Raw genomic sequence first — 13,162 nt, 5'->3', positions numbered from 1 at the left:
TGAAATTCAATTAGAAAATACATAAGGAAAATTCTGAAATACAATTGGAAATTTCTGAAATATAAATGAAAAATTCTGAAATATAATTGGAATATTCTGAAATTCAATTCGAAAATTCTGAAATATAATAGGAAATTTCTGAAATTCAATTGGAATTTTCTGACATATAATTAGAAATTTCTGAAATAAAAAATGCTCAAAAATCGTTTAGCATTTTTTTCAAATTTTCCACTGAAAATCTTGCTACTTTTATTCAAATTTTTATCAAATCATATCAACAACTAATAATACTCACCTCGTTTGACATTAATAAAGTGAGAGAGAGAGAGAGAAGATTAAAATTATATCAACAGAGACAGAAATAAACATTTTGAAGAGTTTTCTTAACATTTTTGCGTTCATCACAGAAATAAAAGTTTATTTAAATGTTTTTACAATTGTATCTTTTTCAAAATAATTCATTTACATTTTTTTTCCAAAAAAAAAGAAAAGAAAAACTTTTTATAAAATGCATTCAAAAATTGTTTTTCTTTTTACTACAATATTTTAAAACATCCCTTTCAGACGATTTTTTTTGTATTCGTTTCTCAGTAAATTTCAATTACAAGTTTTTGTTGTTCTGTTCAGTGCTGTTTTTTTTTTTCTGTCATCCACGAATTTTGCTATAAAATCTTCAAGTAATTCATGTGAAAAAAAAAAAATTATTTACAAAAATAAATTGTTAAATAAACGAAAATAAAGTTTTTCTTGATCCAACATCCTTTTTTCGTTCTTCTTCTTGTTCTGCACCAATTCCTTTTTAAGTTGTTCACATTGTAGCTGTGTTGGGGCATAATTTTGGAAAGGGTGAGACGAGTAGTAATAATTTTTTGACAATTTGTTGCTGTTGGCATTTATTTTCATGTAGTTCATATTTGTTTCGTTTATTTAACATATGCAAAGTTTTTTAATGTTATATAGAAAAAGAAAATAAAATATTCAACTTTAATAACAATCAAATTTCTAGAAAGTATTTTGTTTTGATAACAATTCATTTAATCAAATATGAGACAAACTATTAGTTCGAAATTTAGTTATTACCAATTTTAATATGAACTTTGAAACTCTGTAAAATTCAAAAACTAATTCGGATTTTGAAATTTTAACGAAAAATATTTAAAAATTGTTACTTTGTATATATTTTTATACCCTTCACCATATATTTTTAATTTTCGAGTATATATATTATGTTATATTATAGATAGCGTAGTCGATATATCTATGTCCGAAATCAATATTCCGAAATATTCAATATAGTCCTGGTTCGGTTGCTATTTAAATTCGTGAAAATCGAACCAAAAATAACGGATATTTTTATATTTTTTACCTATTTTTGACGTCTATCTGGATTATTAAGTCATTAACATAGACTATATGGACCTTTCCAACGATGAAATATTATTTAACCCAAATTGTTTTTTACCAACCAATTTTTTTTACATAATTTTTATTTTCATCAACAATTTTTTATTCACCAAAAAAGTTGTTTTCAATCTTTTTCTTAAAGTATACTTTTTGACATTTCAGGAGGTAAACATGAGTAGAGCAAAAAACAGTCAGGTGGCGTTACGCTGCCACCTGGTTAAATACGCCTTGGGTAAAGGGTATATAAGATTCGGCACAGTCGAATATTGGTCTCTTACTTGTTATAATTTAAGTGCATTTGTGTCGAAACTACATAAATATTTTTATTAAACGTGTTATAAAAATCGAGTGTTTTAATAATTTAATTAAAATTTTTCAGCCTAACCAAAAAAGAAATTTTAAAGTTAATTTTTGTTAAAGTCAACATTATTTTAAAAATACACATTTGTTGCCAATCATGATTCCACTTTAGTGACCGAATTTTACAGTTCTGACTACAAAATTTTAGAAGGGGTTACAAAAGTTTGGTAGCTTCCACCGAAATTCTTCTTTATCAACTGACTTTCTGTTGATAGAACCGAAAAATTCTATGTGTGCAACCGAATCATTCGATTGGCAACAAATTCGGTAGTAGTTATTTTAGCATGTACGGGTGTTAATTGACCTCAAATAGTCAGTTAAAAAGACACATCATAAAAAGTCTAATAACCGATTGCTTGTGAACAAACCATCATCCGGCAACTCTCCAATAGAATACTTATTTTGGGTAAATAGTAACTACATTATAAACTGCTGTACAAAATAAACGTTTAAAGTTACTACACTCTAGATTACCAGGGATATATAAAGCAACCAATTGCCATCTCTCTGCACTACAAAAAGCACATACGTGTCAAATGATCCAAAATATTTGTATAAACAGCCAAATGGTGACACATTAGTGACAATTATTGTCTGTAAGAGATACATTGACCACCACTTTCTTAACCCCTGGTTACTTTGGAACAAAATTTAAACTATAAATCGACTTTCTGTGAAATTAATTTTTCGGCTTTTGTGGTTAGGCTGTATGTATACATATAAAGTTCGTGTCTAAATAATAAGATCACATAGTCTTTGTTTTGTTTATCCAAAAGTACAAATTATTAATTTTCAACAGTTATTTCTTTCAAAATGGACAGCGAAAATAAAGTACATGTAAAAATAACACTAGTTTACAAATCAAATATTTTTGTTTGCTCATGGAATGAAACTTATATTTTTGAGAAGAGCTAGGAACGCCAGTTAATTAACAATGTTTTGTTTCCCACCTATACGTCAAAATTTTGAGATATATGGGTTTTTATTTTTCACTTGCCCTGAGAACTACTAATGCATACTGTACCGAATTTTGGTAATTAAGTATTTACATCGTTTTTGGGTACTCAACACTCTGGAGAAGCTACTAGATACTTTCAGAGTTGTATTTTTTTTGACAAATCCCGACAAAAATTAACGGGAAAAAAATAAATACTGTTTAGAAGTACATTTTTCCTGTAGATAAACGTTAATAAATCGCTATTAAGTACAAAACTCTAAAGTAAAAACTATTTAAAAAGGTCTTATAGAAAGTGTAAAATAAACCCAGACAATTTTTGTTTTATTTGCGGAAAAATTATTCAGTCAAATTAAAAAATTTCGTAAAAGCTTTAGATCCATGGTAAGCGTTCATATTGTTCAGGTTACGATGATTTTCGTCAAACAACCCGAATGTGAACAAAAGAGCGTAATAGAGCGTAAAAATACACACAATTCATTCAGTTTCTTGATGTTGTTGTGGATATTTTATTTTTTACCCAAAAGAGCACACAAATTAAATGCCTCTTTTTGCCTACCAATGCTTTAGATAAGACAAGACTAGAATTTCAATATTTATGCAGCGTGTTCCCGAGTCTTTCTTAGGCTAAATTAATAGAAGGGTCCTCAAATTAGAAAAATGTTGGGTGATACCAAATTTGAGTGTTTATAAACCGATGTTGAAAAAGCAGCATGGAATTCTTTTAAACTTGTTGTTCAAGAATTTTTGGGGAATAAGAAAAGTCAAAATTACAGAGATATTGTTGCGAATTTATTACATAACTTTGAACTGATGGGTGTAAATATGTCCCTCAAAATTCATTTTTTACATTCTCATTTGATTTTTTTCCCGGAAAACCTCGGGCACATGAGTGACGAGCATGGATAGCGTTTCCATCAAGATTTGAAGTTTTTCGATGGGAATTATCAAAGTTTTTGGAATCATAATATGCTAGGAGACTACTGTTGGAGTGTCATATGGGAGACAAATGAAAATAATTATAAAAAGAGGACTAAAACACTTCACTTTTAATATTTTTGTCCTAATTTAATGTACATTTTTATATGTTTCGTTTTTAATAAATATCTCAAAAGTTTGACGTCCAGGATTTTTTTAAATATTTTTTCCGAAGTTAGAAGAACTAAATACATAAATCCCTATATGTTTCAATTCATGAGCAAAAACCTTGTAAACTAGTGTAATTAAAACTTTTCCAAAAAATCCAATATGCACAAAAAATAATGAATATGAACGAAAAAAATTGAGGTAAAATTTTATAAAAAAAAAAAATACTCCTGTTGTGTGATGCATGATGAAACTTATGTACTGGCAGACGGAAGTTATCTACCAGGTCAAGATTTGGCTTTTTGAAAAGCTAACTTTACATAAAATATTTTATATGAAAAAAATAGCAAATGTTTGATACCGAGGGGACCAAGTCCATCCAAAAAACACATTTTTTATGTAAAATTCAAATATAGGGCAAAAATTCTCAAATCTCCTAGATGATATCAAAATATAGAAACCCATTTAAGATGGCCCAATATGTTCTTAATTATTTTGTAAAGGGTTCCAATAACCCCCACCCTGGTCTGGATATTATAACCAAAAAACTAAAAAGTATCTTTGGGATTTTTCAAAACTTTTTTGGGAATTACAAGATTCCTGATACCAAATTTCAATTTTTTTTTAATTTTCCATTTTAATAGAAAACTCTATATAACTGTAAAATTTCGTCAAAAGATATTCAAAAATAAAAATTTAATTTCAATTTGAAATATTTTAAATTTAAATCGGCTATAAAAAGTATTGATTAATTTTTTAAATTTCTGGTATTATTGGAAAGGTTGAACTTTGTTATTTAAGAATTGAATACAATATCATTCATATGACTACCACGACTGCTCGGCCGTACCTCACCTGATAAATCCAACTTTTCAGTAGTTACATTTTCGATTGTTTCGACTCGAATCTATTCAATGGCAGTCATATAAATGTTATTGTGTTCCATTCTTAAATGACAAAGTTCTACCTTTCCAATAAAACCAGAAATTTTAAAAAATAATCAGTACTTTTTTATAGCCGATTCAAATTTAAATGGCCCACCCTATATAACATGTCTCCTCATGTTTTTGACGTGGAAAAATAATTAGGAAAAACTTAAAATCTCGCAGAGAATTTATCTTTAAGCTTCATTTTATTTTTGAATTTCCTAATAAAAATGGAATATTTCGTATTTACAATATTGTTGGTAGTTTATTTCAGAAACCAGTCAAGTGCAAGCATTATATTATTTTTTAAAAATGTTTTATGTTTATCACACAAATTGATAACTTTCATAGGAAAAAATATAAATTTTGTTAAATTAATTTTTAGGTAGCTAGGAAGTTTTCTTTGATTTACTCAAAAACAATAATTTGTTGTTTGACTGGTTTTTTGAAATAAACGATTCAATTGATGTTTGAAAAATCCTCAAATCTAACCGTTTACAAGTTCAGACAAATATTTTCCCAGTCACATTGTTACAAAAATAATAATTGCCTTAAATTTTTACAAATTTACTAGTAGCACAGACCTTATAATTTTTAAGCACTTTAAAATGCACATTTTTGATATTACGGGTTATAAATAGAACTAACAGATTATTAAATGAGAGCAAAGGATTCTTAGCTGAACTACGTTTGAACTACAAGTATTTTAACCAATAATATTGATATATTTCGATAAACATGAATAAAAGTATGTGACCTTATCATTTTGACAGGCACCTTAATATATTTCAATTTAGTTGGTGTCTTCTGATTCCAAGCCAGCATTTCTTAAAATACTGAAATAACTGTAGGCACCACGAACCACCTAAAACAGATAAAAGTCAGTCGTACGATTAAAAAAGCAATTTATTCCCATAACACTCACATCAATAAAAGTTTTTAAATTTAGTTCAACAAATATGGCCTTCATTATCAGGGGTGTATTAGATTCCATCATCATTAAACGAATGTTTTTTTGAATACTTATGGGAAATTTATGCCATGGACTAGAGTAGAGGCCCATACAAAGTTCATCGTTCTGGGGATAATAAAAAGAAGAGTATAATTCTAATATTACTATAATTTTTATAATAAAAAATTTTTAAACTTTTTATTGAGCTATACTTACACTTTCCGCTATCAGTGTAGCATGCCAGTGATACAGCCACAATATAAACGACATGACAAATAAATAAATCGCTATAAAAAAATAATCCATATTCGAAGGATTCTTAAATAAATAATGATTAATTAACGAATTACATTTTAAAAAACTAATTTAAATTAATAAAAACTTACACCCGCTGCAATGGCATAAAAAAGAAAACATATCAATACAGAAAATATTATAAAATCTGAAAAGACTGGTATCCTGATCAGGGACTGTAACTCGCCAGTAAACCTTAAATATTAAAGATATCCATAATAATAGAAATATAAAATGAAATCCAAATATAAAAACCATCTTAATTTCAATTGATGTGTAACACAAAATTCACACATTTTTGTATGCCAGTACAGCAAATCCTTTTCACTGAGAGTTCTCAATTTCTCTGGATTAAGTTCTTGGGAAAATTTAGCAAGCTGCCAATTAAAAATTTTTCTAATATCAAAACTATTAAATTATAAAAAAAGTAAGAGATCTATATTCGGCTGTGCCGAATCTTATATACCCTTCACCAAATTATACTTTAAAATAATTTTTTTTAAATATTTTTAGGTAAAGAAAATTAAATTTTTTTTAATTGTTTTTCAAAATTGTTTTTTAATTTTTTTTAAAAAAAAGTTTTTTACAAATTTTTTTAAAATAAAAATTTAAAATTTTTTTTTTTAGTTTTTAAATTTTTTTTTGACCCATTGTAGGTCCAACTTACTATAGCCTTATCTACATCGTTGCAATGGACTTTGAAATATCTATCATTAGATATCCATAATGTCTATATTAATGACTTAGTAATCCATATATAGATCAAAAATAGGTCAAAAATTGAGGTTGTCCCGGTTTTTTGCTCATATCTCCGTAATTTATGGACCGATTTTGCTGATTTTAAATAGCAAACTTCTCGAAAGCATGTCCGACAGAATTATTGAAGATTTGGATCCCGAAGATATCTTCAGAAAATTGATTTCAACAGACAGACAGACGGACAGACAGACATACCGACATGGCTTAATCGACTCCGCTATCTATAAGGATCCAGAATATATATACTTTATAGGGTCAAAATGAAAAATGTAGAAATTACAAACGGAATGACAAACTTATATATACCCTTCTCACGAAGGTGAAGGGTATAAAAATGTATTTCCACTTACATCATACTCTTTGAGCCTCTTGTGTACAATGGCATATTTCAAAACAATATATTTCATTAAACAGCACACAAAGGTGTGCCAACAGGGTATGGCGGTTATGCCCAAAAATAAGGCATAGCAGGCCCCCAAATAACCGACAATGAAATTGTCGTACACCTCACCGAAGGGAAACAATTGAAAGAGTAATATAGGCTGGGCAGTGCCATTGAGAACCTGTAATTAAGATTTATAGATAACGAGTCTACTCTATGTATTCGAGAATATCATTCTGAACATCTTTAATGATATGCACTCGTTTGTGTATTCTTTAAAACTAACCTCAATAAAGTTCTCTTGGGTGTATCTAATTATAAAATTGGACCCATCCAAGTGAAATTTATTTGCATACCTCAAGGCAAATATAACTAATATTTCATTTCAAAAACTTTGAAAGCTTTATAAAATAATTTAAGTGCAAAATCAGTTATATTTGCATTTATTGACATTTTTGCGATGAGTGCCTTGGGTATGCTTGGGCATTAGAGGGTTAACAGATATTTATCGTGAACTCTCTCTCAAGTTACTCACCTCGGGTATATTAAACACTGTTTCGGGCATAAAAACCGAACGATAGAAACAATCAATGTATGCTATAAATCCGGCTATAACTGATGGTGTCCACATTAAAATCGTTATAATGCGTAAATATTTAACTGTTTTCGACAGCATCATCTCTTCTACCGCATCGGTAATACGTAAGAGTTCGGTGATGTCTTCGTGTAGGAATGTAACCATGCGAACGACTCCTTAAAGTAAATTTAAAATCTTGTTTACACACCATCAATATGTGACAATAAAATATTTTCCTGATATAGGGGTTATATGGGGAGTAGGGCCAATTATGGATCGATCCTCAAAAAAGTTGGTAGAAAGATTTAGGTTCACCACCATTTTTCACTACACCATTTTTCATTGAAATTGAGAAAATTCCAATTGAAATTGAGAATTTCCATTTGAAATTGAGAAAATTCCAAATGAAATTGAGAATTTCAATATGAAATTGAGAATATCGATATGAAATTGTTAAAATTCCAATTGAAATTGAGAATTTCCATTTGAAATTCATAAAATTCCAAATGAAATTGAGAAATTCAATTTTAAATTGAGAAAATTGATAGTTGCAGGCATAGACAACAACTAGATAGGTAACTGAGAGCCACAAACCTAAGCCTGTTGTCTGAAACCTAATTCATGAGAATGTATTGCGTGTATTTTGTTTTTGTATCACCCGTATGTGTGACAAGAGAGTAATATTTTACTCCCTCCTTCCGTTCTATGCGTTTATTCTATGGTCGCAGGGTTCGTTCACTGCCGAAAGCGCAAACGAATGGGTCAAAAGTGTTGATAGCAAGAGTTGGGTAATCAGTTATCTGAACTCGTTCTGGTATGTGACAATGGCCCTTGCCACAGTCGTTTACGTTGAATTTTCGACAACTCTCCAGCAACACTTTTACCATTGAGTCCCTATTCACCAATGCTTAACTCTATTGAAATAATTTGGTTCAAAATCAAAAGTATTGTGAAGTCAAAGATGAATATACTAACCGTAAATCCTCCTAATGTAGGAGAGCAGAGGATTTTATATCTTCAAGAATTAATTAACGATTCCAAGTCCTGTATAACTACTGAAGATTGCAGTAGAGCTATACGACATACAACATCATTCCACCAAAGCGCTTTGGAATTGCAAGATATGCCTGTTGGACAATAAGACTGTGTACATATTGTTACGAAATTGTACTTGAATTCAAATATAATGATTTTAACGGCTGATTTAAAAGTAGCCTAATGCTTTCAAATAACAGTGCTGTAATAGCAAACTGTAACATATCTGTGGGCATTATTAACATTGAATAAAAGCTTTCAGTTGACCATTGATCATAAGTTGGCAACGCTGTTTGCTGCGACCGTATATTCGAATTCGAATATTCAGTTAAAGAACATTGTAGAAAGTACACCACAGATGGCGTATGTATTAGAAACCTCTAGACAGTTAAAGATAAATCTAGAGTGCAGATGGCAGTGTTATAAATAGTGGCCGAGGTTGCAGTCGTTAGTGAGTTTATCAGAGACTCTTTTCGAATAAACATCAACTGAGTGCCTTAAAGTGTGTTGTATTTGTCAAGTGAATTCGTGTACATTATAAAGTGTGTATTTCTGCGAATTTATAAACGTGTATAAAAAGAACATTGAGTGACTATTTAATTCTGTTGTTGTTGTTGTACATTTTAAATAAATAAAGAGTTGTTACAATTTTAAAACTACTAAACGGCTTTTATTTGCAATCAAAAGTATCCGGTTTATTTAAAGGAAACAAACAAACGTTTTGAAAAGGTTAAAACCATAGAGAAAACACATAGAGCGGAAACTCTTCTGTCAAAGACCTAACTCAGTTGTCAAAAACCTAAGTGGTGAGAATGTATTAGTAAAAAAAACTATGTGAAAACAAAAACATCACTCGTATGTGTAACTTTTTTGAGTAATTTTTTTGTTTGAGTTTTTTTCGAGTTTCCGCTCTATGTTCTCTATGGTTAAAACGTAACAATATGTTTTTTGTTTAATGCATATTATTTATATAGAGTAAAATAAAATTTTCTCAATTTCATTTGAAATTTTTTCAATTTCATTTGAAATTTTCTCAATTTCAAATGGAAATTCTCAATTTCATTTATAATTTTCTCAATTTAAAATGGAAATTCTCAATTTTATTTGGAATTTTCTCAATTTCAATGAAAAATATTAATTATTATAAAACAATTATGAATGTTCAACTAATTTTCTGAGGGGGACCTTGTATGGGGACTAGGGACAAATGTTGTCCGATTTTCGCCATAATTTACAGTATAATTTCAGGTACTTAGAGCTAATTTGTGAATTATCTAAATATTTATGGACATTTGTATGGGGGCTAGGTGAAAGCACGACCGATATTGTCCAAATGGATATATCTCGATTCCTCAAACTGCCCCAGCGAAACGCCGGGACTATACAACTTTTCCCTGTAAGCAGAAAATTTATTCAATGTATTGGCCTTTGTTAGCTATGTCCTTTTCCCATCTTTCTGGCAAACATATGGTTTCCGAGCCAAAACAACTGCTCATCTTTTGAGACCAAGAACGAATCAAGCCAATTTCGAATACTCTATTCCAAAGTGAAGCGTATCCCAGAGAGAGCGTTCTGCATCGATCCAAACAAATAGTGGTTGGACGGTGAACGGTCTGGACTATAAAGCGGTTGAGGTAAAGCTTCCCAACCGCTTAATTTTTAATACTTTTTAACAGCTATTGCAACATGTGGCCTAGCGTAGTCATAATGCTCGCTTCAAACGAATCAGTTGCATTGGTTACAGGTTCCCTGTGATGGTCTGGTCAGATTTCAGCAGTTCATAATATATAGGACTCTTTTGCTCCCACCAAATACAGAGAATTACCTTAGCGCCATGGATATTTGGCTTTGGTTTCGATTCGGCTGATTGACCGGATTCGTATAGTACCCAATTTCTCTGCTTTTGTATGAATCCTTCATTTCTAAGTCATACACCCATTAGTTTGATAAACAAACTAAAGTAAAACGTGTAAATCAAGGTTCAAAAGAATTAATTCTTTGTTCCATTTTCGAAATCAAAATAAATGTTATCACTTAACCATTAATTCATAGGCTTAATTCCTTTGTACTTTAAATGTATTGAATTAATTCGTTTGAGAATTCTGTATAGAATTATTTCATTATTAAATCATTAAAATTGTCATTAATTCAAATTCATTACAAAATAGTTTTAAAAATTTTGTATTGAATGATGAAATTATTCTTGAATTCAAATCTATTACAAAAATACTTAAATCAATTTTTTTCTAATTATGTATATTTTTTATGAAAACAGAATAAAGAAAAAAATATTTTATTTCAATTTGTATTAGATTTGCATTAACCAAATTGAATCATTCCAGGGTTGAATGAATTTTGTTATGAATTAGTTCTATTTTGAATGAATGAACGATGAATGAATTCTATTTAAATAAAAGCTTTGAATGAAGATAAAGAATTAAATGTTGGGAGTGGATTAATAGAATGAATGGCTGACATTTTTTTAATTCCGAATTAGGATTTAAGATTCAATTAATTCGAACCATTCTTTACAGAACACCAAATGTATAAGGTTTTCGAATTTACATATTTTGGCGTGCAGAACAAAGTCGATTATTCCACAAATTAACAAAATTAACGCCATTTAACTTACGTGTCCTTTGAAAGAATGCATTAGCTGTTGCAATCGAAGTGGATAAATATAAAAAAGCTGTAGCACAACTTGTGGCACCATCAGCCAAGCTGGCAAATCCCTTTGATATTTTAATAAACTATTCACAGAAAATATAAAAAACTTTTCAAAATTTAAATTTTTACAAATCCCTTTCCAGCCTTTTCTTACAATTAAACAACAGCACACGGCAAATGAGGCGGTAAAAATGGCACCTTTGCGTAAATTTAAACGTTTGTTACGTTGTTGGCTGGATACAATGTAACCATAGGTTCTCATGCACTTCAAATGTAAGCTGATTAAAGAATTCTCAAAAACTTCTTCAGGCACTTGTAAATCTTGTAATTTAACCATGATTACAATACAGAAAAACTGATCTACTTTATTTATTTTTAACTTTTCCCAGAACTAAATTCAAACTAACAAAAAGTCTGCAAAAATACTTGACATTTATAGTGGAATTAATTAAAGGAAACATTTAAAATTTACACAACAATTACAAAATATTTACAGCAATCATTTAAATGTAATTATTTTGCAATAATTAACACAAATAATTTATTCAAATTATTTTAACACCTTGTTGTTTAGCAATTAGTGGTAATTTTTAATAATATTTTTTATAATTGAGGCTCTTCATTTATAACCACCGGTTCGCCATCCAATTTTTTAATAGTCGGCAAACGTTTTATACACTCTGCCCTCCAAGTGGTTTCATCTAGGCCATCGGCTATGGGATTACCCACCACCACTAGATCTTCCAATGACTCTAGTTCCTGTAGGCGATTAAATTCTGCCCAATCTTTTATTAGATTATTGCTGATATAGAGAACTTTTAAGTTGCGTAAGGCTGAAAGCCCCTTAATCTTTTCAATAAGATTGTAACTGATCCAAAGTTCTTGGAGAGTGTCGGCAACAACCTCCTGCAAAAGATGAAACAAAATTTTAGACTCAATCATATTTATCAGCTTTAAAAGTTCTTACCAATCCCGATATTTGCTTTATATAGTTCCTAGCCAGTGATAGAACCCTCAAATTCTTCATGCCATTTAAACCGAAAATTTTCTCAATCATATTAGTGGACAAGCTTAAACGTCTAAAAAAAGGTTATAAGATTTTACAATTTTTGTGATTGAACGAATTTACTCACTCGCAATTCACCAACGATCCCAAAGTATTGTCCATTTTTTCAATGGGCGGCCATTGAAATTGCAATTCTATAACTGTAGCTTGGACTGCACTCTGTTGTTCACGTTCCTCCCAACGTTTAAGCGCCTCCTTTATGGTAGTAGCTTTGGACATTTTATCAAGTATTTTATGCAACTGTTAATGGTTTTTTTGAAGCATAATAAATAAAGATACCGCAAATAAATAATAATAAATAAATGTGAAACTAATGGTTGTCAATAGAAACCGTTACTACAACATTATTATTAGAATTGTTTTTTTGATTTGATATAATAATGTACGACATTATTTAGTTCGAAAATAAAAGTGTCTAACATCCACCTTAAAGTATGCCGATCAACTCAGAATCACTTTCAGTCTGTCCTTTTGGCTGGCTGGCCAGCTGTCCATGTAAACCTTGTGCGCAAAGTACAGGTCGCAATTTCAAAAATATTTTTTTATTAACACATCTCTTAAAAATGTTGGTACTCACATAAAGTTCAACAGAAATAAGTTTCATTTAGACATAAATCACACAACATAATTTCATGGTAATCGGTCCATAATTAGTTATAGCTTCCATATAAGGCTAACTTCTGAAAATCATTCACGAAA

General features: G+C 29.8%; 2 protein-coding genes across 2 annotated transcripts; both read right to left on the bottom strand.

Moving 5' to 3' along the window:
* Positions 1-5,524: 5,524 nt before the first annotated feature.
* Positions 5,525-11,734, bottom strand: Or56a (Odorant receptor 56a). Its single transcript, XM_065512988.1, has 9 exons — positions 11,552-11,734; positions 11,363-11,480; positions 7,654-7,871; positions 7,087-7,299; positions 6,233-6,354; positions 6,070-6,172; positions 5,900-6,001; positions 5,657-5,809; positions 5,525-5,596 (listed from the first exon to the last, which is right to left on the bottom strand). The coding sequence occupies exons 1-9, from the start codon at positions 11,732-11,734 to the stop codon at positions 5,525-5,527; spliced, it is 1,284 nt and encodes a 427-aa protein (XP_065369060.1).
* A 266-nt stretch (positions 11,735-12,000) lies between these two features.
* ODA-Dnal1 (Outer dynein arm dynein axonemal light chain 1) lies at positions 12,001-12,682 on the bottom strand. Its single transcript, XM_065514077.1, has 3 exons — positions 12,531-12,682; positions 12,365-12,476; positions 12,001-12,303 (listed from the first exon to the last, which is right to left on the bottom strand). The coding sequence occupies exons 1-3, from the start codon at positions 12,680-12,682 to the stop codon at positions 12,001-12,003; spliced, it is 567 nt and encodes a 188-aa protein (XP_065370149.1).
* Between the last annotated feature and the right edge of the window lie 480 nt (positions 12,683-13,162).

Source organism: Calliphora vicina, chromosome 5 (genome assembly GCF_958450345.1).
Source record: "Calliphora vicina chromosome 5, idCalVici1.1, whole genome shotgun sequence".
Lineage (NCBI taxonomy): Eukaryota > Metazoa > Arthropoda > Insecta > Diptera > Calliphoridae > Calliphora > Calliphora vicina.
This window is presented reverse-complemented; position numbering and strand designations above follow the sequence as displayed.

Excerpts from the sequence above, each read along its gene's own strand:
- Or56a (XM_065512988.1), bottom strand. The coding sequence starts at position 11,734 with ATGGTTAAATTACAAGATTTACAAGTGCCTGAAGAAGTTTTTGAGAAT. Across the intron at positions 7,872-11,362 it reads TGCATTCTTTCAAAGGACAC|GAGTCGTTCGCATGGTTACA; the intron begins GTAAGTTAAATG and ends ATTTACTTTAAG. Across the intron at positions 6,002-6,069 it reads TTTATGCCATTGCAGCGGGT|AATCCTTCGAATATGGATTA; the intron begins GTAAGTTTTTAT and ends TATTTATTTAAG.
- ODA-Dnal1 (XM_065514077.1), bottom strand. The coding sequence starts at position 12,682 with ATGTCCAAAGCTACTACCATAAAGGAGGCGCTTAAACGTTGGGAGGAA. Across the intron at positions 12,477-12,530 it reads GGATCGTTGGTGAATTGCGA|ACGTTTAAGCTTGTCCACTA; the intron begins GTGAGTAAATTC and ends ACCTTTTTTTAG. Across the intron at positions 12,304-12,364 it reads TAAAGCAAATATCGGGATTG|GAGGTTGTTGCCGACACTCT; the intron begins GTAAGAACTTTT and ends CATCTTTTGCAG.